The sequence below is a fragment of the Acomys russatus genome, chromosome 15 (genome assembly GCF_903995435.1).
Source record: "Acomys russatus chromosome 15, mAcoRus1.1, whole genome shotgun sequence".
Lineage (NCBI taxonomy): Eukaryota > Metazoa > Chordata > Mammalia > Rodentia > Muridae > Acomys > Acomys russatus.
Window position 1 is genome coordinate 61,889,717 of NC_067151.1, and position 24,503 is coordinate 61,914,219.

A 24,503-nucleotide genomic window follows, 5' to 3' on the forward strand; every position below is an offset into this window, starting at 1 on the left:
GAGGCCAGCCTCGTCTACAAAGGGAGTCTAGGGCTATTACAGAAAAACCCTGTCTCAAAAAAAAAAAAAAAAAAAAAAAAAAAAAAGTGTAGGCTGCAAGCTGAAGTCTTTATCCCCTCAAAGCATATTTCTTCACTGACCCATAATTCCCGAAGATAAAATCTCACAGACTTATTTTCCCTCATTTTACTTTTACCAGTGGGTGGATCTGTTTCTCCTTGGCTTTCCTTTTGCATGGTTATAATTACAGCTTCCTGTTTTATTTTGTTTTTTAATGACTCCTTTATCTAGACGACAGCTTAGCTTTTATTTCAAAAGTTTAACAGGAAACTCACCAACATAACCCAACTAATGGATGGTAAGATGTTTTGGTTTTACTTAAAACTATGCCACTGCAGACTGGTAGTGTTAAGCAGAAAACAGGGCCCCTTCCAACATCAAACCTTCCTTTTACCTCAAAATGCAGTTGAGCACAATTTCAAGGGCCATGCTTCTATCTTCCCTCATCTTTATTCAAGTTCCATCAGCCAAATGAAACAGCAGCCTTAAAAACAAAGCAAGATGCAGAGGCAGGTGGATCGCTGTGAGTTCGAGGCCAGCCTGGTCTACAAAGTGAGTCCAGGACAGGCAAGGCTACACAGAGAAACCCTGTCTCGAAAAACCAAAAACAGAAAAGAAGAAGAAAAACAAAGCATACACAGAGAAACCCTGTCTCGAAAAACCAAAAACAGAAAAGAAGAAGAAAAACAAAGCAAGAGGGGCCAACAAGCTGGCCCAGTAGGTAAGGTGCTTGCTGTCAACACCGATGAGCTGAGTCTCATCCCAAGGACCTACAATTATCGGAGAGCATTGACTCCCAAAAGTTGTCTGACCTCCACATGTATGCCATGGCACACATGTCCCTTCACACGCAAAAGCAAATAGAAAAAAAATCCAAGGGGTTAGACAGTTCAGAGTGTTTGGTTCCCAGAACCCACACCAGAAGCTCACAGTTGCCTGCAACTACCTAACAGCAACAGGTCTCAACCTGAGGGCCACATACCAGATACTTACATTATGACTCAGAAATGTTGCAAAATTGCAATTTTGAAGTAGTAACGAAAATAATTTTATGGTTGGAGTTACCACAGTATAAAGAACTGTATTAAAACAGTGTTAGGAAATCTGAGATCCACTGAGATAGACTGACATGGTAGAAATGAAAACACTCAAAGGAGTGGTCCTCTGACCTCCATATGTGAGCAATGGCATGAATGTGCCCCCTCCCCCCACAAGTTTAAACATATTTTAGAAAACAACTCTGCATCTGAGCTGGAGGTGTGCATGCCTTTAATCCCAGCACTCAGGAGGCAAAAACAGAGCTTTGGAGTTTTGAGTTTGGAGGCCAGACAGGGCTACATAGTGAAATCCTGTCAACACACACACACACACACCCTAGAAAAAAACTATCTTGGCTAGGGCGGAAGTATCTATCAGCCTTGGGCTCTCTCTTCCCCCACAGCAGTACCTATACTCTGAAACCCACAGGAACACGTATCTGTTCAACTCCCACATTTTATTGGGGCTAGGAAGGAAAGAGGCAGACCAATGCCACAGGCCCACCCTCCAGGGGTGCCCAGGCTTCCAACTAGCACTTTAGCACAGCAGGAGTACATCTTAAAATACAGGCAGCAGGGGCTAGGGATTGACAGTGAGGAGACCAGGATCCTGCGGGCTTGGGGACAGGGGCGTGTGTACTATACTGGCACAGTCCACTTGGGTGAAGGTGGAGGGATAGATACTGATTTGCAGATAGGAAGGGCAGCGTTCCCTTGCGCAGATGGACAAGGAGAAAGGAATCCTGTGGACGGGAAGCCCGTTTACATGTTTGCAAGAGCAGATTTCACCCTAACAGGTGGGTATTGAGGGAGGAAGGAAGATTTATTTTTAACTGTCCACAGAAATGGTTATGGGAAGAAAAGTGAGGTTTGTAGAAGGGGGAAAAAAATGCTTCTGGAATGCTGGTCAGTTCACATGGCCAGTATTCATGAGCCATTCCTTTCCTAGGAAAAGGGAACAGGGCCCAGAGCTAGAGGACAAGAGAGGTGTATCCCACTGGCACCAGCCCCTCCACACCATCGCGCCCACAGCGAAGCCAGTCCTCATCCACTGTGGCAATGACACGGAGCACATCCCCACGCTGGAAGCTCAGCTGATCAGGTCCTGCAGCAGTGTGGTCACAGAGAGCCCGGACTGCCCTGGAGGAAGTCCAAGAGAACGCTGAAGGGACAAGTTGTCCAGCTCTCCCCAGGCCGTCCCACCCTATGGCAGATTTGCCCCTGTTGATTCAGCCAACATTCACTGGACCCCAGAAGAGACTTGAGGTCACCCACTGACATGTTGACACTAGGGCCCTAGCCTCCCTGAACCTCAACTCCACTCATGAAATGCTAACTTGAAACTGCACTTCCCTGTGGTGTTTCAAGTAATACATAATGCAAGTAAGATGGCCGTCCTGATAGCGGGAAAGGGCGTACAGTCTGTTACTGTGGCCTTATCTCCATGCACCCCAGCTGTACAGCCACCACCTGGCTGGGATCTCTGGCTTCTCTTGGGTGGTACATGTAATCATATCTCTTGGTTTCCCCGCTCTCCACGTGGCAGTTACAGATCACCTTGAAACTTGCCAAATCTACTATTCGTAGACTCCAGCACCTTTGATGGTTTCCACTGACATCCCGGCTGACCTACTGGCCCATCTGCCATACCCCACAGTTCCTCGTTTACCACACTTGAGTCTCCCTACCTTGGACTTCCATTTTCTCTACCAGATATATGCCAGAACCATTGCTGAAACCTCTGAGCCCCCGAAGGAGTCCAGCTCCCTTTTTCTACTCTTGGGAAGGCTACAGTCGGACCACCCTGAACGCACCCAGCCTCATCTGATGTACTCCTAGGCACATGCACCTCCATGGAACTATATGCTTCTTGAAAGTGGGGTACAAACCAAAAGAGTTCACTTTTGTTCCCTCCCTGGCAATAACAACTGGCACAAAGAAGTACCTGGGCCACACTGAGTGGATGAAAAACCAGAAAGCTTAATCTAGGTGAGACATGGTGACTCAAGCCATTAAATGCCAGCTCTTGGGTCTCTGCATCCCTGCAACCAAGGCTACATAGTAAGACCCTGCCTCCTAAATAAATGAACATAATAATTAAAAAGGAGCTTAATTCAGCTAGGCAGTGTGGCATGGTCCTTTAATCCCAGCACTCGGGAGGCAGTGGCAGGTGGAGCTCTGTGAGTTTGAGGCCAGCCTGGTCTACAGAGTGAGTCCAGGATAGCCAAGGCCATATAGAGAAACAACTCCCCTGCCCCAAGTTTAGAAAAAAAAAAAAAAATCCAAAAGAAACAGGACCTCAAAGTAGAAGTCTGAGCCAGGCATGGTAGTGCACACCATTAATACCAGCATTTGAGAGGCTGAGACACACTGAGTTCAAAGCCAGTTTAGGCTACCTAAACATCCCCTGTTTAAAAAACTAAAAGAGCTGAGTGTGGTAGCACACACCTTTAGTCCCAGCACTCTGGGGCCAAGGTAGGCAAAGCAAGTTACAGGACAAGCAGGGCTGTTACACAGAGAAACCCTGCCTCAGAAACAAACAAAAAGCCGAGTATGACTCTGCATAATACCTTTCTTTAATCACGCAAATGGACCTCTGTAAGTTCAAGGCCAGCCTGGTCTACATAATGAGACCCTGTCCAAAAAAAAATTTTTTTTGCATTTGTTGATTTTTTTTTTTTTTATATGTATGGGTGTTGTGTATACCACATTCATGTATCATCCACTACTGGCCTGGAATTCAAGATCTTGCAGTGTCAGGCTCCTAAATGCAGCCACCATGGCCAACATCAAAGAAGCTCAGGGTCAAGAAATTAGTGCCCGGGCAGTAAAGAGCAAACTGCCGTTTACACTGCCTCCTGCCCACCCTCCTGCCCACCCTCCTGAGGCAGCATACAGTCGTATAGAGGGCTCCCCCAGCCCTTACCTGTCAGCCTGCCCAGTGCTGGCCAGTGAGTCCACAAGCTCCTCAGGAGGGACCTCAGACGGTGTCCCCCGCTTGACCAGAGCCAACACACTCACTGTTGGGGGCAACCAGCTGGACGGTCTCCTAGAGGGAAGGATATAGGTCACCAAAGCCACACCACTCCGGAAAAAGAATCCAAGAATCCCCCATGGGCACACTGGGGAACTGGTCAGAGCTGAGGGCAGAGTGGCAGCTGTGAAATCTGTGGACCTATCAGGGTTTACACAGGTTTCAAGCCATAGCTAAAGTCACTAGACATCACTGAAGATGCACCTGCTGCTGGGTCAAGCTCTACAATAGGGATTTTTTGTTTTATTTTTTAAAAGATTTATTTATTATGTATACAATGTTCTGCCTGCATGTGTGCCTGCCTGCCAGAAGAGGGCACCAGACCTCATTATAAATGGTTAGGAGCCACCATGTGGTTGCTGGGAATTGAACTCAGGACTTTTGGAAAAGCAGCCAGGACTCTTTAACCTCTGAGCCATCTTTCCAGCCCCTAGATAAGGAATTTTATTTTTCTCTATAGAGTCAGATAAATATTTTTAGCTCTAAGAGCCAACCTGTGAAATCAGGACCTTTTTTTTTTTTTCAAGGCAGGGTGTCTGTAGCCTTGGCTGTCTTGGAACTTGCTTTGTAGACCAGGCTGGCCTCGAAATCACAGAGATCTGCCTGCCTCTGCCTCCCATGTGCTGGGCTTAAAGGTGTGCGCCACTACGCCTTGCTGAAGGCCTCTTCTTCTTTTTTTTTTTTTTTTTTTTTTTTTTTTTTTTGAAGGCCTCTTCTTAAGGTGAGGCTGGGCCTGACCTGAAGGCGTGAGCTGAGTGGGGACTGGGGATGTAGCTTTCTAGAAAGAGGGACCGGAATGGGAAGGCTGGAGCCCCACCCCCACCCCACCCCCCACCCCCTCCTGGTGTGTTTGAGAAGCAGCCATTGTGCCAGAGGGAGAAACCTTGCCTGGGGCTTGGGGGTGGGGTACGAGTGCACTTTCAATACCCAGCTTGAAATCATGAACTTTATCTAGCCACTAGTATGTAACAATTAGAGCCCATAGCTATTAAAAATAATAATAAAATAAAAATTAAAAAAACCAACTTCCACCAAGCGTGGTGGTGCACACCTTTAATTTAATCCCAGCACTCCAGAGGCAGAGGCAGGTGGATCTCTGTGAGTTCCAGGCCAGCCTGGTCCACAAAAGAGCTCCAGGACAGCCAGGGCCACACAGAGAAAGCCTGTCACAAACAAAACAAAACAAAACAAAACACCACCAACTTCCTACCTATTATCTAAAGGATAATAAATTACTAGCCACTGGGAGCCCTGAAGGAACCAAAGCTCAGAGAAGTGGCAGGGTATGCATACATACATACCTGGACTTGAAGGCTCCACTTTCAGATTCTGAGGGGCCCCCAGGCACACCAAAAAGCCGCCCCAACCACACACTTCTGCCCGGTGTGGTTGGTTCTGCAGGTGGGGGAGCCTCCTGGGCACCCTCAGCTGTAGTCCCACGGCGCCTGGGTCCCCACCGGAGAAGAGGAAAGCCCTCAGTGCCCCCAGAGGCATAGACCCGAGAAGCTTGGGTCAGCTGATCCCACCAGCTGCCTGGTGGAGGGCGGGTGGACGGGGCTGAAGAGTCTGCTGCGGTGGCCTCCTCCCCTGAAGTCCCCCGGAAACTCTGAGCCAAGCGGCCCCCCCAGTGCAGCACAGCCTGCATAGTCTGCTGGAGGGCAGGAGGGGGCCCTGGCGGGGCAGGAGCCTGCTGCAGGCCCAGGGGCAGGTGGTTGTGGTGTTCAAAAAGCAAGTCCAAGTGGAAGGTGAGCACCGACAGCGGCTGCAGCAGTAGCAGCAGCTCTGTGGACAGGGCTGGACAGCTGCCACACGCCAGGGAGAAGAATCCGGTGGGCAGATACAAGAGGGATAGCAGGCCTGGAAAAGAGCAGCCAACATCAGCCCCCTGAGGACCTCCTACACCAGTTCCACAGACAAAAAGACAACCCGGCAGACCTCTCTGGGTGGGTGGGTGGGGCACAGGGGCAGGAAAGTTGAATTCAGGACTGACAGATAACACCTCTGCCCACCTGGAGCCATTGTCTCCAGAGGGAGACTGACCAGTTAGTGGTGGTGTTTTTTAAAGATTTATGTATTTATTATGTATACCAAGTTCTTCCTGCACTCCAGAAGAGGGCACCAGATATCATTACAGATGGTTGCGAGCCACCATGTGGTTGCTGGGAATTGAACTCAGGACCACAGGAAGAGCAGACAGTGCTCTTAACCTCCAAGCCATCTCTCGAGCCCCAGTTAGTGTTGTTAACTGAGAAATGTCGCATAGGCCACAAAGGGAAAAGACCAAGAGTCTAGGGCCTGGGAACACACACAAGGGTGAGAGCCTGCCTTTCAGGGTAGAGACGGAACCTCACTGAGGACCCACAGAAAAAAATGAACGCTATTGAGAAGAGGAAGGGCAAGGAACAGCTCCAGGGCAAGAAAGCCACTCAGACCTCAAGTGGAAAAAACTGAAGGGTTGGATAGTCTGGGCTGTCTCTCCTCACACACTCTTCCTCTGGAAGAGCTTTAAGCCTGCTTGTGTATTCTGACATCAGCAAGGAGCCCCAGGACAGAGGCTGTCCTCTCTGAGCCCCCACAGGACCATGCCCACCCAGCTGAGCTCCTGACCTGCATCCTCCTGAAGGCTGGAAAACCACAGTTCCAACTGCTTGGTGCTGGAGGGAAAAAAGGAGACGAGGTAAACTCAGGAAAGAGGTGGGGAGTGAGGGATGACACTGGAGAGGGGATGTCTCTGGCACCAGCTTCCACTACTGTGCCCTATGCGGGATGTACTAATGGTCCCAAGGCCAGGAGAGCAGTGGGGGAAAAAAAGTCCACTCACTTAAGGAGGCCCAAGATGAAAGCGTGGAAGCGGCTGCGGCTGCTATTGAGAGGGGTCAGTCGGCTGACCTGGCTATACAGCGATCCCATGGAATGTGTGCAGGACCCTGCGGACAGGGGCGAGGGTCAGCCAGGTCCGGGCCCTGCTCCTGTTGGATCCCACTCCCTTGCAGCTCACCTGGTTTCACAGACGCCTCCACCACGCTCCAAGGGCTGCTCCGACGCTGCCCAGTGATGAGGTCCTTCCGGAACGGCTTCAGCCCATCAGCCACCAAAGCATGGAGGGCCGGGCAGAGGGTGGTCAGTACCAGATGCCCCACATCCGGACTCAGCCGGCTATCCCCCAACTGGGCCTGGGGACAGCGCAAAGCGAGGGGGTTCAGAGACGCGGCTAGCCAATGCTAGCCAAGTGTTCCGGTGGCTTCCTTCCACCTCCTCTCGCTACGTTAAATCTTCCAACATCCTCCTCTAAACCAACTCACCTTCTGAACCAAGTTCCGAGCAGCCCCAAAATGAGAGATGATTTTGTCCACTGAAGCGCTGACAGCGATCAAGAGACCTGGGTGGAGAGGAAGGGAAAACTCGTCAAAAGCCCTGGTCTCACGAGAGGTGAGAGGGTGAACGGGGGAAGGGCGAGGGGTAGACAGCTGAAGACCATTCAGAAGGCAGGAAGGGCGAACTACCTTTCTTCTGCTCCTGCAGGGGTCCAGTCCCACTCTGGGCTTCTGCCATCCACAGCCGCTGGGCCCCGGGAACACCGCCAAATGACCAGGAACTGCGCACTATGGAAGGGAGAAAAGGACGCGATGACACTTATTTACCAAGGGTTACACGGAGGGCGCCGGCTCCCGTAGTCTCATAGTCGGGTAGAAAAGAACACAGCCACTTGGGGCACAGAGCGGAGGATAGTCTTAGGCAAACCCCAGCCCTCGCCGCCCCCACCTCAGCTCCCATTGCCCTTTCTTTCTCTCCGGGAAGTAAGAGAGCCACACCGACCAGCTGGGCCTTTAAGGAGGGATGACTGGGTGAGGAAACCGAGGGCTGCACCCAATCCGAGCACGTGGGAGCCTCGGCCAATGGAAAGACAGACGGGAAAGGGTGGGGAGTCTTGGGGAACCCACGTAGCCAGTCACCTTGCACCTTGTCAGTCAGTGCAAGGCTCCAGCTTCACCCTGCTTGGGGCGGGACTAGTGGAGGAGGTGTGGGACGGGACAGTGGGTCAAAACCACCGCGGCCGAGAACTTCCCTAGCGGAGGAATTCGACATAGGGTGTGACCCCAGGTCGCTAACAATGGACCCTTTAAGCTGGGCAGGAGGCCAGGTGGAGCCGGCCGTGCAGCGGAGAGAGCGGTCACGCTCCTCACCCCCAGAACGTGGAGCAAGGCTGGCCTCCCGGGGGACTAATGAGCCCCCTAGGAGTCTGTCCAACTCCAAGGGTGAGACCTAGCCAGGCACCCTAGAAAAGGGCTAAAACGCAGGCTGGCCCGGGACAGGAGGGGCGGCGGGCCGAGGCGCGGCCCACGGGGCTGGCCCGGGTCCGTCTTACGTTGCCTGGGCGGAGGCGGTGGCCTTCTGGTCCAGCGAGGGGCGGTCGGCGGACGCGGTGGTGATGGCAGCGGGGGGACGGGAACCTGGCGGGGTGGGGGCGCCGCGGCGGGGAAGGTGCTACTTCTGGGGAAGAGCGGGGATAGCAGCAGGGCCAGCTCGGGGCTGGCCAGGCAAGGCAAGGCCCCCCGCGTGGGAGGAGAATAGGCTCCCACTGGGGATAGGCGCACAGGCAGCAGCGGCTCCTCCGGGGGACTCGCTGCCCCTAGCAGCCGCAGCCGGGTATTGGGCCACCCGGTTAGAGGCGTAAAGAGCAGAGGCCCGGGTGAGCCCGCGCCCCCACCCTCCAACAGAGGGCGCCCGTCGGCCGAAAACCGGAAAACCGGGGGCCGAGGGAATAGCGGGGGACCGGCTGCAGGCGGGATTGGCGGGGCCAGGTGCAGAGGGGGAGGGCAGCGGGGCCGGCAGCCAGGCAAGGAGGGGCGGGAGAAAGAGGAGCAAAGAGTTAGTCCCTCTACTCCAAGACCCACCCACCCAGTTTCCCTTTCCCAGAGCGCGCCCTGGCAATGGGGCTGGGAGGACATCGCAGAAGGAGGGGACGAGGGGCGGGCTCAGGACCCGCCCTCCTGCGGGTGAGCGCTTCTTACCCACGGCGTGCGGGCGCGGCTCCTCCGGCTCCTGTGCGGCGGGTGCCTCCTCACCAACCGCCGGGCTGCCCTCCCTCCCCTCCTCCGGCAGCCCCTCTGCGATGGGCTGCAGCGCAAGTCGATTCTTCTTCCTCCGCGGAGGGACAGGAGGAGGTGGCGGTCGGGGTGGGACCAAAGCCCACCCAGCCGGAGGGTCCCGGGGCGGGACTGGCGGCGGCTGGGCTCGGCTTCGAGACCGGAGTTCCTTGAAGGTGGTGACTTCTCGGGGAGGTGCTAAGTGACCTCCCAGGGACCCAGTCGGCGGGAGCTCAGTGTCCGGCGAGAAGACTATGAGCCAGTCGCTGCGATCTTTCTTGGCCTGCGGCACAAGGGGCAGCCCCGGACCCCGCTTGCGTTTCTGGGCCAGCTCATGGAAGGACGTGATAGTCCGATGGGGCACCGGCTCCTGGCTGACGTCACCTCTCCATCCCCCATCAGATTTCCCTGCATCTATTTTCGAACCAGAATTAGTGTTTAAACAAGAAGACGATTTCCCAGTTTCCGTTTCCAAGCTCGAGTTTTTATTTTCATCGATTTTCCAACCAGAGTCACTGTCCTCGATGGCTTTCCACCCAGCTTCATTTTTCTCTGTGTCGATTTTCCAAATAGGGTTAATTTTCCAACTGGGCTCTGCTTTCCCTGCGTCGATTCTCCCATCTTCGGTCTCTGAGAGCTCAGAGGTAGCAAGATCCTGTTCCCCACTGTCTTCCTCTTCCTCCAAGCCTGGGGAAGGTAGGTCCTGGCAGGTGGTCAGGGCGTTGCAGTTCGAGTCCAGGCCAGGTCCAGGCGGGGAAGAGATTCCGGAGCAAGAATCAGGAGAGCAGCAGAAGCTGTCTGGAGAGCAGGTGCTAGGGCCAGCTGGAGGCAGAGAAGAGCCCAGCTCCAAGGGGAAGATGCTGGACTGAGGGTGGGCATTCTCGTTACCAGGCAGATCTCGAGAGTAGACTGACACTGGGGACTCATCAGGGCTAAGATCTGAGCAAGAGCTGAGAGAGGAGGAGCATCCCGGATCAGAAGGCGAGGCAGCCTCTTCTTCCCGGGAAGGGTCCTGCTGGTTTTCTATGCTGGGTCCGTGCTCCTGGCAGCATCGGCAGGGAACAGCCGGACTGTTGGAGTTGGCGTCCACCAGGGTCCCACTGCAAGGCCCCCTGCTTTCCTTGCCCCCTGTGTCTCCTGGGGGCGGGGGTGTGCTCAGAGGCCCCTCTCGTAGTTCAGGACGTCGGGACAAGTGCAGGCCTAGGGATACATGCTGGAGGTGGATGTGATTGAGGTTGCAGAGTAAAGCCCGCTGAGGGGACAGCATAGTGCTCGAGATGACGGATGGCTTCCCTTTAAGGAACCGAGAGGATCCAGACGCTCACATCCACCTACCTGGCAATACAGATGCAGACGTAGAAGACAGGGCTGGTTGAAACCTAGCTACTGCAGTCGCGGCTAAGGGCATCGGAGGTGACTGAAGACTAGAGCAGGCCTGGGAAGGCCCTGGCTATTTGGGAGATATTTAAATGAGATTCAAATCACCATGAACAGACCATTAGTCTCCACTGCAGTATTTGCAGGTGGAGTCGAATATAACCTCCAGGGAACGGAGAAAGGAAGGAGGTTCATTAGAGAAGGCGGTTGCGCTCTGATCTTGGGGGGGGGGCTGGGGGGCGCGAGGTACGAAGCTTAAAAAAGACTAGGGCCCAGAACAGACCCCCATCCTTTCTAAACAAACGCTGCCCTCCAGCCAACCCATCCTGGGAGGAATGAGACCCCGCCCGGATGCTCTAGTGAGATGTATGCTGGGGAACCAGGCGAAGGATTTGGTTTGTTAACGCAGGAGAGGGGTCTGGGCTGGCGATGGAGGGGTTAGCATGCAGCTTGTGAGCTCAGCATCTGCCCCAGGGCCCGTCCAGCTCTAGCCTGCAGCCTGTGTCCTCAACGGCTCGCAACAGCAAGGTTTGTCCATTCGCTCTGTGCTCCTCTCCATCTTTCTGCCATCACCCACCCCTTTATTCTTTTTTTTTTTTTTTTTTTTACAGCTCCCCTCCAATGCCCCCCACCCATTCATTCATCCGTCCACACCCATAGACCGAGCCCTCCTCACCGAGGTCCTCCTGGAATCGCTCCGGCCTTGGGTTTGTCTGCGTCCCCGCCCAGCGGAGAACAGAGCGGAGGGGAGGGGCTCCGTCAAAACCCACTGTGGCTGCGCAGCCGCACCCCTTCACACTTGGGCGTGGCATCACTCAGACCCGCCCCTCAACCCCCACGTAGCACTTGACGCCGTGCCTATGTCACCCATCTAGAGCACTGCAGCTTTGGGTCTCAGGGAATGCTGGTGGCACCCTGACTTCCACGTTGCCACCTCCCACCCCTCCATTCTGGACAAAGCTTAACTCCTGACTGGCGGAAGCACAGAACCACAGCGTCTTTAACAATAATTTATTGAGATCCCTCCCTCCCAGGCTCGGCAATGGCAATCTCGAGGTCACTTTTTCCTCTTGTAGATCTTTTTTGCTAGTTCCAAGAAGATGGTAGGGGGCAGGGGCGCCGAGTGCTGATCGATGAGGCTCTTGAGGCGGTTGTAACTCTCTTCCTCGTACTTGAAGAACACAGCCTGCAGATCCAAAGCCTCATACAGCGCTTTCACCCGCGCCACCTTCTCTGGGTCCTTCTGTCCATAATTCTCCTGGAAGCAGGAAAACGGCTCTACTTAGCTGGGTCGGCAAAGCCGTCCACTCCTCTTTTGTCTTAGACAGGGCTGCCTCCTGCCTCTGAGGATCCGAGAGAGAAAGCACTGCCTCCCCCACTGCAACCTTTAGGTACTGACTCAGGATTCTGCCTCCTCTATCTACGGCTCCTTAGCCTTGACACTGCTGGGCATTCTGCGTCGTCCGGCATTGTCTTCCCTGGCTCTGCATGTTAGCTGCCCTCAGCACACACACCAAACCAGCACTGAGTTGCCAAGCGTCTCTTGGACAGCAAACTCACCCTGCTCCCATAATCACTCCTCCTCCATCCCCTAAGCAAAGGAAAGAGCCATCCCCCGGCCCCCCCTGGGCACCTCTAAGATCTGGCGCTGCTGTGGAGTGGCTCGCTGCAGACACTGAACCACCAGCCAGCTGCATTTGTTGTCCTGGATGTCAGTGCCAACCTTTCCAGTCACACTGGGGTCTCCAAAGAGATCAAGGTAGTCGTCCTAGGCAGCAGGCAGAAGGGATGGGGATGAAGCACCCCTCAGGCAGGGGCGGGAGGGTGTGGGCTCTGCTGCTGCTGCACCTTCCTACCTGGATCTGAAAGAACTCGCCCATCTCCAGCAGGATCTTCAAGGCGCTGGCGTGTTCCTTCTCCCCGTCAATGCCTGCCTGCAGGGACAGGTGAGGCAGCAAAACCCACAGGCCGTGTCCTCCCTGATGCTCCCTGTGGGCTTTGCTGCCTGCAGTCCAGCTGCGAGGCTAACGGTGGAGCCATCTGAAGGCATCACACCATCCTCCTGTGGGCTTTGCTGCCTGCAGTCCAGCTGCGAGGCTAACGGTGGAGCCATCTGAAGGCATCACACCATCCTCCTGTGGGCTTTGCTGCCTGCAGTCCAGCTGCGGGGCTAACGGTGGAGCCATCTGAAGGCATCACACCATCTTGTCCATTACAGTTCCTCTTCCATTTTTTTTTTTTGGGGGGGGGGTCAACTCTAACTTCTTACCAGATGAGAAGAAAACCTGATGGACCGTGCACGAGCTACATCACAACCTAGTCTCTTGCCTCAGCTTGAATTCTCCTCTGCTTCTCCCACTCAGACGCAGCACCTGTAGGCCCCACCTCTGCTCACTTTTCAGTTTCTAAAGGACTGAGTGGCTTGCTTGAGGCCATACAGACATACAATCAATGTCCAAGCTGTCTACTCTGTGCCTTCCTGTCCCAAAGTCCACCAGAAAAAGGCAGTGCGGGTGACACTTACTCACCATGTACATGGCAGCGGCGACAGGGAGGTAGAAGGAATAGAATGCGGTCTTGTACTTGACAATAGCTTTGTACCTGAGTCAGGGGAGAAGACACATTCATAAGGGCAAGTCCCATCTTGAGTCCCTCACCATCTAGACATGGCTGTCACTCCCCTCACCTCTTTTCTGTGTATCTACCAAGATCCACATGGCCCTGGGGTGCTGTGACGAGGTCAAGTGTCTGCCCAATCTCAGTCCGGTAAGAACTCTAGGAAGAAGATAACAGATGCTCGTTAAGCTAGGCTTCCTCCAGAAATGGGGACTGCTAGCATCCTGAGCCTCATGTCCCAAGCAGCTGACAATTAGGCAGCCAGGGAGCAGGAGAGGGAAACCCCCAGACTCACAACCATGCTGCACCCCATCACACCATCCCCGGCAACCCTAGCAGAGCAGATGAGCATGTGCCACAGAGGCTAGGGCTATGGTGGACAGCGGCCGGCCCCCAGCCCCACGGCACTGCACCTGCAGAAAGAGCTCCAGCAGGCTCAGGTAGTAGGGCTGCTCCCTGCAATAGAACTTCAGCAGGCGGTAGACGCAGGCTTCCAGAAGCAGAGCATCGTTGATAGCGTCCAAGCCTATGCCTGGCTGTTAGGACAGAGTGAAGCAACCGTTACCTCTGGCCAGAATCAAACCATCACAGCAACCACCCCAACCACCTCCCTGAGGCCTGACCACCACGCCCACCGCTGCCTTCCTGTCTATCTTACCTTCTGGTACCAGCAGATCTGCCCCCGGCGAGTGAGCGAAGAATCCATGATGTCATCTGACACGAGGAAAAAGGCCTGGAGCTGGAAGGAGGCGTGCAGTAAGACTCCCAGGGCTCCATAGGGGGCCTTACCTCAGCGACAGCTGCCACTCTGGCCACTGCTGTGCACTGGGTGGGAAGGTTGGTGTGGAGACCCTGACAAGTTACAGAACCTCCTCTCAGATTCCACACCTATAAAGTGGCCCTAGTGCATCCTTCTTTTCAGGCTAATGGACTAAATGCGTCTCTGCCATCTCTAATCGGCTCTATGACACCCCTGGTAGCAGGAAGAAGATGAAACGCCTTCACTCTTGACTCAATCATCAATGAAATTTTGTTCTAGTAAGTGACTGTGTTGGCTGGCTTGAGGTCAACTTGGCACAATCTATAGGCATTTGCCAAGAGGGAACCTCAACTGAAAAAATTCCTTCACCAGACTGGCCCACGGGCAAGACTGAGGCGTTTTCACAGTGGGTGGTACCACCCCTGGACAGGCAACAGAGAACAAGCCAGTAAGCATCGCTCCTTCATGGCGTCTGCAGCAACACCCACCCTGAGTTCTCTCAGCAATGGACTATTATCTGGAAGCATAAAATGAAGTAAAAACTGCTCTTCCTGAAGTTGCTTTTGGCCATGGTGTTTATCACTGCAGTGTAAATCTAAGCCCATGGTTTTTATTTTTATTTTTTTCAAAGTTGGCTGGAGAGATGGCCCAAGTGGTTATGAGCACTGGCTGTTCTTGCTGAGGACCCAGCACACATAAGACAGCTCACAACCATCTGTAACTCCAGTTCCTGGAGATCCAGCGCCCTCTACTGGCCTCTGTGGGAAGTGCACATACATGGTACACAGTCATAGGCAAAGCACATATAACTTTTTTTTTCCCCTTTCTTTTTCTGAGACAGGTCCTGGGCTCTCTTTGTAGACCAGGCTGGCCTCGAACTAACAGATCCACCTACTTCTGCCTCCAGAGTGCTGGAATTAAAGGCATGGGCCACCATCCGGCTAACATTTTTTAATCATAAAAGTACACCTTTAGCCAGGCGTGGTAGCCCATGCCTGTAATCCCAGCGCTCAGGAGGCAGAGGCAGGCATATCTCTGAGTTCGAGGCCATCCTGGTCTACAAAGTAAGTCCAGGACAGCCAAGGCTAAAGGGAAACCCTGTTGAGGAAAAAAAAAAAGTATATATTTTAGTCAGGCAGTGGTGGTGGAAACCTTTAATCCCAGCACTAAGGATGCAGAGGCCAGCAGATCTCTGAGTTCTGGGCCAGCCTGATCTACAGAGAAAGTTTCAGGACAACCAGGGTTACTGAGAGACCCTGTCTCAAAACACAAAAAATAATTAATATTAACAAGACTCTATTGGGAAGTGCCTCTCTGTCCCAGGGCAGAGCATGCAACAGCCCCACAGCTTCCACTCCTTTCTGAGAGGATGGGGACTGAGCGCCAGGCAGGAACACACCAACAGCACCGCCCTGATGAAATGCTACGGGCTAAGCAGCGGCTTTTCCTTTAGATGAAGTTATGCCTTTGCAATCCTGCCCTTCCCTCGGGTGCTCAGGTCACAGCTGTCTGCTGCCACGCCTGCTTCTGTGCACTGCTGGGCACCTAACACAGGACTTCATGCATGTGAGGCAGCACTCTATCACTTGATGTACAGGGTGGACTGCCCTTGACAGGGCATGGCCAACCCCAGAGCCTAGCGCTGACCTCAGTGATGCTCCCCAAGAGCTCCCCACTAAGGAGGTGAAGAATGGACACCCAACAATGCCCATGGCGCCTTTTGGGTTGGGCTCCTTGGGACACAGCCTCACTATGTAGGCCAAGCTGGCTTCAGTCTCAAGACCCTCGGCCAACCTCCTGAATGCTGAACTCACAGCAGTGTGCTGCCACACCCACTCCTTACAGTCAGGCCACGTATCTGTTAAGCAATCTTTCCAGAACATGCTGGGATTTCAGGTATGTGCCACCACACCTGGCTGACATGCAATTTTCTGGGGTTTGGGTTTATTGCATTAAAGTGCTGAGGATGGAACTCAGAGCTTTACACACGGCAGGAAAAGGTTTTACACCCCCCCCTCCCAGATTTATATATGCTTATAGACATTATATATAATATATACGCACACACAAACCTTATTACGATCGAATGTGGGCATGTGCAAGTCACAGCACACATGTGGAGGTCAAAGGAAAACTTCAAGGAATTGGTTTTCTCGTTCCATCTTCCCATGGGTTCTGGGATGTAGCTCACTTCCCTGGGCATATTCAGTGAGTGGCTTTACCCACTGAATCACCTTAGCAGCCCTCACTCATCATTAGGGGCATGGGAGAGGTGTCTGAGTGTGAAGGTCCACATGCTACAGCATACAGTGAGGTCAGAGGATAGCTCTGGGGAGTTGATTACTTTCTTTTTTCATGGGTTCCAGGGATGGAACTCAGGTTTCCAGGCACTTATTGACCCACCCTGCTATCCCTATTATTTTCAATAAAAGTCTATTATTACATCATGCAAACACCACAGACTGGCCTACTTAACAGACCAATTGAATAAAAGTCAGTGAGACAGGCACGATGGCACACACCATAATCCCAGCATGGCAGGCTGAAGCAGGATCATCTTCAGTATGAGGCTAGCGTGAGCTACACGGTGACCCTGCCTCATAAAACAAAAAAAGCCAGGTGTGGTGGCGCAGCCTTTAATCCCAGCACTTGGGAAGCAGAGGAAGGCGGTTGATGTGAGTTCGAGGCCAGCCTGGTCTACAAAGTGAGTCCAGGACAGCCAGGGCTACACAGAGAAACCCTGTCTTGGAAAAAAAAAAAAGTGTGCTGAGCATAAACAAGGCCCTGGGCATCACCAGCTTTGAACCCCACATGCACCCAGAAAAAAATTTAAAAAGCCACAGATATTCAAGAGCCAGGAAAACTACGCACATACGACAAAAGACGTGGGGATTGAACCAAGTTAGAGCATACCTGGGAGCGTGCACCCCAACTTAGTCAACATAATGTAAAAAATCTGGGCTGTTCTGTGTGTACAGAGTATACAAGGGTGCATGTGTGGGGTGTGTGCATCTTATGTGTGTTGTATTGCATGTTTATACAAGTGTGAATGTGTTATGCATGTTTCACGTGCGTATGTATACTTGTGTTACATGTGCATGTGTTATACACACATTTGTACAATTGTGTGCATGTGTTTATATATGGTGTGTACAAGTTTGTACATTCATGTGGAGGTCAGAGGTCAACATCGGATGTCTTCTTCATTTAGGGAGTTCTTTGACTTCCTCATTTTGGGGGGAGGGGTTGTGTTTGAGACAGGGTTTCTCTGTGTAGCCTTGGCTGTCCTGGACTTGCTTTGTAGACCAGGCTGGCCTCAAACTCACAGAGATCCACCAGCCTCTGCCTCCTGAGTGCTGGGATTAAAGGCGTGCGCCACCACGCCTGGCCTCTCATTTTTAACAGTTTATATATAGATTATTTGGGGGTTTGGTACCAATCTTTGTGTATTTTTTCACACATTTGATAAAAATGTCAGTTAGGAAAAAATACAGACTACTTCATGAGTTTGTGTCAACCTTACATAGGGGTCATGTTAATTTCTGTCTTGTTCCAGTTTCAGTATATGTGCCGCCAAAGCATATACTGTTTATTTTCTACATACTGGTGTTTGTCTGCACGTATGCCTGTGAACTACGTGCATACCTGGTGCCCACAACAGAAGAGGGTATCAGACCTCCACCTTATAGAGATAGGGTCTGTCATGGAAACTGCTAGACTGTCTGGCTGATAAGCTGCAGGGAGCTGTGCACCGCCAAGCCCAGCAAGGGTATGACAGATTACAGGACTGACTATGGACAGTGAGGAACTGAACGCAAGTGTTTGTGCATGCCCAGCAGGTACTTTACTGACAGAGCCACTGCTCTAACTCTTGGAAACCTGTCCTGTGTGCATGTGCTATGTTGCATGTGTTTATATGGGTGTCTGTACTGTACACATACATGGAGGAAAGAGGTCAATGTCAGGTGCCTTCCACATCCTCCACCTTTTTTTTTTTTTAAATAACATGAGTCCTCTATCTGCATGTACACCTGCACGCCAGAAGAGGGCATCAGATCCCAGTATAGATAGTTGTGAGCCACCACGTGGTTGCTGGGAATTGAACTCAGGACCTCTAGAAAACCAGTCAGTGCTCTTAACTGCTGAGCCATCTCTCCAGCCTCATCCCACCTTCCTTCACTGAGCTGGCTTTGACTACAAGCTCTGGGGATCTGCTTATGTCTGCACCTCAACACTAGCACTACAGGTGTGTGCTGTCACATGAGATTTTGTGTGCATTTAGTGTGGGCATGAACACACAGGAGTAGAAGCCAAAGGAAGACGCCAGGCGCCCTGCCTATCACTTCCCTTCCCTTTGAAACAGGATCTCTGTCTCACTGAGCCTGCCAGGGCCAGCCAGTGCCCTGTCTCTGCCTATCACGCAATGAGACTATGTCTTCACAGCCAGTTGGGTTTTCATGTGGTGCTGGGACCCACACTCAGGATTTCCGCTCATACAGCAAACGCTCGGCCCGGCCAAGCCATCTCACCAGCCTTTACAAACTGTTTTATTTGCTGTATTTTAAATTTTTTTTATTTTTTGGTTTTTCGAGACAGAGTTTCTCTTGTAGTCCTGGCTGGTTGTATCACTTTTTAATGAAATATCTTCTTTGTTAAGTTTAGGAGGTTTAAGATTTTTGTTGCTACTTGAGATAGGGTTTCTCTGTGTAGCCTTGGCTGTCCTGGAGCTCACTCTGTAGACCAGGCTGGCCTCAAACTCAGATCCTCTGCCTCTGTGGGCCATTGCCACAGAGCAAGATTTAGATTTGAAATTTCTGAAAATTCTCTGTGCCCATCCGTCAGTCCCCAGAATGAGTCACACTGCCTAACCCTGACTGGAGCACACGAGACACAGAAACAAAACACAAATAAGAACTAGCTTAAGATCCATTCTCCTCCTCACAGAACCCCAAGTCTGGGAAGCCCCGGGCCCTCCGTCCTTACCAGCTCTACACACCAGCCCACGGTCAGCGCCCGCTGAAGGCTCTCAGCTTCCTGCTTCCTCGGCTCCACCAGCTCCCGGAACGTCTGCAGCACAGTCAGACCCCGATTGTACTTGCCTCCTACGGCATTGTACTCCAGGACCTGAGGCAGGGAGGGGAAGGGGAGAGGACATCAGGGCCCACACACCAGGGATTTGAAGAGATTCTTCCTTCCCTTCTCCCTCTTTGAATACCAACCCCCCTTGGAGAGCCCCTGGCTCATTCCCCTCTTCTCCAAAGTCCCATGGCATGACACCCAAGTACCCGCTCCATAATGTACACTTTTTTTTTTTTTTTTTTTTTTTGGTTTTTCAAGACAGGGTTTTACTATGTAGCTGGCTCAAATTGGCTGGCCTTGAACTCACACAGCCCTTGCCTCTGCCTCCCCGCGTGCTGGGACTTCAGGGGTGCGCCACCGTGCTGGGACTACAGGGGTGCACCACCGTGCTGAGCCCAGAACTCTGACCACCTATAAGCAAGCCTGAAGTGAAGGCAAGGCCCCTAGTGAGGAGTGATGACTGATTCCTGTAATCTCAGGACTCAGGAAGGTGTGCTACATGATTTGAGGCCAGCCTCAGACACGCAACGGGCATGACAGCACTGTAACAGAAACACCAAACGGGAGGCTGAGGGAGGAGGGTCTGAGTTTGATGCCATGTAGGCTTAAAAAATTAAACTCTGTCTTAAGAAAAAGAAATAAATACAAGAGAATAAAGGAGGGGCATAAATAGGTACCTTAAACATGACACGGTATTCTTTTCTAATGATTTTAAAGATTTTAAGATTTTTTTTTTTTTTTTTTTTTTTTTTTTTTTTTTTTTTTGCTTTTCGAGACAGGGTTTCTCTGTGTAGCCTTGACTGTCCTGGACTCACTTTGTAGACCAGGCTGGCCTTGAACTCACAGCTATCCGCCTGCCTCTGCCTCCCGAGTGCTGGGATTAAAGGTGTACGCCACCACGCCCGGTGATTTTAAGATTTTTAAGATTTATTGCTGGGCATAGTGGCACACACCTTTAATCCCAGCACTCAGGAGGCAGAGGCAGGTGGATCGCTGTGGAGTTCGAGGCCAGCCTGATCTACAAAGCAACTCCAAGACAGCCAAGGCTAACACAGAGAGACCCTGTCTCAAAACACCAAAAAAATTAAAAATAAAAATTTTATTTATTATTTTATGTGCATCAGTGTATTGCCTGTATGTATGTCTACGTAAGGATTTCAGTTGGAACTGAAAGCTTCAGACAGGTGTGACCTGCCATGTGGGTGCTAGGAATTGAACCTGAGTCCTCTAGAAGAACAGCCAATGCTCCCAATGCTCCCAACTACTGAGCCATTTCTCCAGCCCAGGGCAACAGCCTCTCACGTATCTACTAAGAGCCTATCTTATAATCTCTGGGCATAAAATCAAAACTTCTCAAGGTCCAAGGTGCCTCCCATGCAAAGCTATTTGAACGGTTCACGTTCCGTAGAGCCAAAAGTCAGGGAAGTGGGCTGAAGTGAACCAGGGACCCGCCTACTCCGGAGACTGGGGTAGAAACTGTTACTTTCACCCTTACCAAATGTCATGCCCGGCAGCTGTGGTGGTGTACCCCTTTAATCCCAGCACTTAGGGAGGCAGAGGTAGATGGATCGCTGTGAGGTGGAGGCCAGCCTGGTCTACAAGTGAGTCCAGCAGAGCAAGGGCTACACGGAGAAACCCTGTCTCCGCCCCCTCCCCCCAATCCCTCCCTGTACTGGCTTCTTCAATCCTTAATCCCGCTCACCTCCTTGAGCCTGGTAATAGCATCCCCCGTCTCTGGGTGTCCTATCCCATCCTCAGTCAGCACCTTGACGATTTGGGAGAAGTGCTGGATGAAATCCTGCCTATCTTGGTTATAAGCATCCAATTGCTGGTTTCCATTCATTCTGAGAGAGGAGCAAAATGCTCTGAGGGGGGAAAAAAAAAACCACACACACACACAAATGAGAGATCTGCTCTGGCGCTTCCCTCCCCGAGGCCCCACGCCCCAACCACACTCACCGAGGCTCCTCTGTCCACACTTGGCACCACCAGTGGGCACTGTGCCAGGCCCCCAGGACTGGACACCCATATGCCAGGGAGGGCCGTTGTAGGGAACCAAGCCACCTCTCCCGGGGTGCCCAGCAGGGGGCTGGCAGCAGGAAGACCCCGACAGATCTCAGCCAGCGGGACAGGGGCATCGTGGGTGGGCATGGGGGCGGGGGGCACAGAGCACTCCCTGCAGGAGCAAGCACCGAAGGCAGATGCTTGGTAGCAGTTACTTCAGGTACCCACCAAGCCAATCTTTTTACATCCTGTATCAGAATGTCCCACCCTCTTACAGCCTGAAGTCAGGAATTACAGAAAGGACACACACAGGAAATAAAAAGTATGTCGGGGTCACAGACCCAACAAATCTTCACTTCAACCGAACTGGCTAAAACGGAACGCTTTCTACTTCCAAGGATGCGTTCACAAGGCTAGGGATGCAGTACCGAGAAGGTCCTTAAGTCACACTATGAACGAAGACACCAAACTGGGGTTCTGAGCGTATTAGAAAGCTGAGCCGACGCAGAGCCAGAACAAGAAGCGAGGAGTCCGCGTGTGTAAGGGGAAGGAGATGGAGGCTCAGGCTCTGAGCTACGCCCAAGGAGGGGACTGGAAGCGACGGTGCTGTGAGCAGGTGGCCTGCACAGGCACTGGTACTAACCGCAGCGGGCCGCCGAGCAACAGGTGGGCGTGGGAGGTAAACTCGCGGCCGGGTGGACGGAGGACTCGAGGAACACACCAGTACAGAGTTTAGATATTCACGCTCTGTCCCGCTCACCGACCCCAAGACCGATAACTCGGACAGCGGCTGTCCCTTCGGCGCCTCGCAGCTTCACCAGACCTGAGACGGGAACAAGCCTCGGCTCCAGACCCAACAATATCTCTCACCTGTTTCTCAACGCGTACTCTCCCGGGATCCAAGATGTACCGCGGCTGCTACCCCGAAGAGGGGCTAGCTACGCGTCCAGCATTCTGGGGCTTGTAGTTCCCAGTCTCTCGGATCAGCGGACAGAACCTGAATGTAATACTACAACTCCCGGCATCCCGCGGGCCAGGCCGCAATAAACGCTAGCTTGTGTATCTGGGTGTGCGTGGCCGAGCCCGCTGATTGGCTGAATGACCTCGTGTGAGTATGGGGCCTTGTGACGGCTGACCAATGAAAGGGCAGCGCGCGGGCCATCAGCCCACTGAGCGATGGGCGGTGTCAAGCCACCGAGAGTCTGGGAATTCGGACCTTTGGTGTTGCGTTGCAGCTTTTCCAGTACATCTGGTTGACATTGTTAGCAAGACCACGTAATAACCGGCCTTGCAGCTTCCTGCTTCCAACTCAGGCAAATAATTTCTTACATCTCTGATTCTAGTTGGGTGTGGCTGTGGCGGCTCATTATCCCAGCTCTTCAAAGGCTTGAGGCTACAAGGTCTCGAGTTCGAAGCCAGACTGGGTCACATAGTGAGTTTTAGGCCACTCTGGAGACTATAGGCTATATGAGAAAAAAGCCTTTGTACTTTGGTCCCTTGAAGCAAAAAGGTAAAAACTACAAGCAGAAGTTAGCACTTTCAGCCGGGTGTGGTGGCGCACGCCTTTAATCTCAGCACTCGGGAGGCAGAGGCAGGCGGAGCGCTGTGAGTTCAAGGCCAGCCTGGTCTACAAAGTGAGTCCAGGATGGCCAAGGCTACACAGAGAAACCCTGTCTCGAAAAACAAAAAAACAAAACAGAGGCGGGCTGATCGCTGTGAGTCCGAGGCCAGCCTGGTCTACACAGAGAAACCCTGTCTCGAAAAGAAAAACAAAAACAAGTTAGAACTTTCAGCCTCATAGTTCACCAGCCCAACACGTTGACTCCTATCTCTGCACTCCCTCCCCAACCCTCAATCTGATCAGGAAAGAGACCTAAAGCAAAAAAGCAGCAAAGATATTAATGGATTTGTCCTTGTAGTATTAGAAATAAGCAAGAGACTACACTACCACTCCCATCTGAAAGCTCTGGAAAGAATAAACTTTATTCTTTTTTTGGCTTGTTTATTTTGTTCTGTGTTGGTGGTGGTGGTGTTTGTTGGTGGTGGTGTTTTGTTTTGTTTTTGGTTTGGTTTTTTTTTTTTTTTTTTTTTTTTTTTTTTTTTTTGAGACAGGGTTTCTCTGTATAGCCATGGCTGTCCTGGACTCACTTCATGGACCAGGCTGGCCTCGAACTCACAGCGATCCACCTGCCTCTGCCTCCCGAGTGCTGGGATTAAAGGTGTGTGCCACTACGCTCGCTGCTTGTCCTGTTTTTTTTTATAGAGTTTCTCTGTGTAGCCTTGGCTGTCCTGGAAATCACACTGTAGACCTGCCTAGCCTTGAACTCACAGAGTTCCACTTGCCTCTGCCAACAGAGTTCTGGGATTAAAGGCACGTGGAGGACGAGGAGGAGGAGAAGGGGGAGGAGGAGATTTATATTGTAGGTATGAAGATACATGAGGGAGAGAAAAGCCAGAGACATCTGGGAGAGCCTGGAGCAGAGAGAGTCTGTCTTAGACTGAACCCGGCAGGCAACCTGGACTTTGCTGTGAGAGGAGATGGGGAGGGAGCAATGAGAAAGGACCAAGACGGCACAGCTGAGAGAAAGGACCAAGTTAGCACAGCTGAAGTAGGATTATCAGGAGAATGTGAAGCCGTGGGGTCCTGAGCTAAAGAAGTTTAGGGTAGTGGTGGAGGTGAGACGAGCTAGGTACCTGTGATGCTTGTGGAACCGGGGAGCCCAGCATGTCCAAGGAGAACTGGCTTTACAAGTTCCGGAGGAGTGCTGGTTTTGATCAGAATCTGAGGAAATGGAGTTTCCTTTGGACTTGACATTAATGACATAAAGGAATTAAGAAACAAACTCGTGGTAATAGCCAATTAACTGTCAAGATGCCAAGTCTGTGCAAGGACGGAGTAGTTGTCAACAACTGGATTTCCAAACGCAGAAGAATAAATTGAGATTGCTCTCTCATGCTGAGAGACTTGAAGGTGGCCTCCCTGATAGACAAGACACCGCAGAGGAGGCTGGACTTCCAAGATGACCAGCTTCTTCCCCACTCTCCCAGCAGCTTAGGACAGAGGCTGTCCTCCTGCAGGCAAGGCCCCTGTTAGTGGACAGCTCAAGGCTGGGTCAGGACATATTCACACAGCAGTTGTGTGCCAATCGGCCATCCTGTCTGTTTTCAAACTAGCCAGCCCTAAGGTAGGGGAGGAAGACCGCTGAAAGTCCCTAAAACCCACAGCCGCCTAGGAGAAGCTGGTCTTCGGCTTCCTGAATAGTCCCTCTGCTTTGTGGAGAGTCAACATGGTCTCTCTGTGCCTGGCATGTGTGTGTGTGTGTGTGTGTGTGTGTGTGTGTGTGTGTGTGTGTGTGTGCACTTCTTCACCTCTAATGAAAGCCTTCCTGTAGCTGCTGACGCTGTCCACTCCTGTGGGCTGTGTGTGAGATTTCTCCAGCTGTTGCTGC

At 52.2% G+C, this 24,503-nt stretch overlaps 3 protein-coding genes and 1 pseudogene across 7 annotated transcripts in view; 1 reads left to right on the plus strand and 3 right to left on the minus strand.

Moving 5' to 3' along the window:
• Window positions 1-1,516: 1,516 nt before the first annotated feature.
• Window positions 1,517-11,414, minus strand: Rusc1 (RUN and SH3 domain containing 1). 5 transcript variants are annotated; one of them, XM_051157500.1, is made up of 11 exons: window positions 11,272-11,414; window positions 9,144-10,553; window positions 8,498-8,908; window positions 7,635-7,733; window positions 7,434-7,510; window positions 7,130-7,304; window positions 6,953-7,058; window positions 6,739-6,785; window positions 5,433-5,988; window positions 4,024-4,146; window positions 1,517-2,237 (listed from the first exon to the last, which is right to left on the minus strand). In XM_051157500.1, the coding sequence occupies exons 2-11, from the start codon at window positions 10,483-10,485 to the stop codon at window positions 2,069-2,071; spliced, it is 3,105 nt and encodes a 1,034-aa protein (XP_051013457.1). In that variant the 5' UTR covers window positions 10,486-10,553; window positions 11,272-11,414; the 3' UTR covers window positions 1,517-2,068. The 5 variants fall into 5 exon arrangements, with proteins under 5 accessions (XP_051013457.1, XP_051013459.1, XP_051013460.1 ...); XM_051157502.1 differs by having other exon boundaries at window positions 9,144-10,549; window positions 11,272-11,408; XM_051157503.1 differs by lacking the exon at window positions 8,498-8,908.
• A 180-nt stretch (window positions 11,415-11,594) lies between these two features.
• Fdps (farnesyl diphosphate synthase) lies at window positions 11,595-21,690 on the minus strand. Its single transcript, XM_051157506.1, has 10 exons — window positions 21,010-21,690; window positions 20,753-20,915; window positions 18,955-19,095; window positions 13,870-13,950; window positions 13,625-13,747; window positions 13,282-13,370; window positions 13,124-13,196; window positions 12,452-12,529; window positions 12,229-12,363; window positions 11,595-11,853 (listed from the first exon to the last, which is right to left on the minus strand). Exons 1-10 carry the CDS (start codon window positions 21,186-21,188, stop codon window positions 11,653-11,655), a joined length of 1,263 nt encoding a protein of 420 aa, XP_051013463.1. The 5' UTR covers window positions 21,189-21,690; the 3' UTR covers window positions 11,595-11,652.
• On the minus strand, window positions 17,456-17,553 carry LOC127199747 (uncharacterized; annotated as a pseudogene).
• Window positions 21,608-24,503, plus strand: part of Pklr (pyruvate kinase L/R) — a 39,188-nt gene continuing 36,292 nt past the window's right edge. The window contains exons 1-2 of the mRNA XM_051156925.1: window positions 21,608-21,720; window positions 21,825-22,057. Of these exons, the coding sequence (XP_051012882.1) occupies window positions 21,608-21,720; window positions 21,825-22,057 (346 nt within the window). The remainder of the gene's footprint in view (window positions 21,721-21,824; window positions 22,058-24,503) is intronic.

Coding starts and splice junctions, on each gene's coding strand:
- Fdps (XM_051157506.1), bottom strand. CDS start 21,188: ATGCCCCTGTCCCGCTGGCTGAGATCTGTCGGGGTCTTCCTGCTGCCA. Junction 13,748..13,869: donor AGATCTGCTGGTACCAGAAG/GTAAGATAGACA, acceptor CTGTCCTAACAG/CCAGGCATAGGCTTGGACGC. Junction 13,197..13,281: donor GGTAGATACACAGAAAAGAG/GTGAGGGGAGTG, acceptor CCCCTGACTCAG/GTACAAAGCTATTGTCAAGT.
- Rusc1 (XM_051157500.1), bottom strand. CDS start 10,485: ATGCTGTCCCCTCAGCGGGCTTTACTCTGCAACCTCAATCACATCCAC. Junction 7,059..7,129: donor GGAGGCGTCTGTGAAACCAG/GTGAGCTGCAAG, acceptor CCCTGTCCGCAG/GGTCCTGCACACATTCCATG. Junction 5,989..6,738: donor CAGCCTTCAGGAGGATGCAG/GTCAGGAGCTCA, acceptor GCTCTTTTCCAG/GCCTGCTATCCCTCTTGTAT.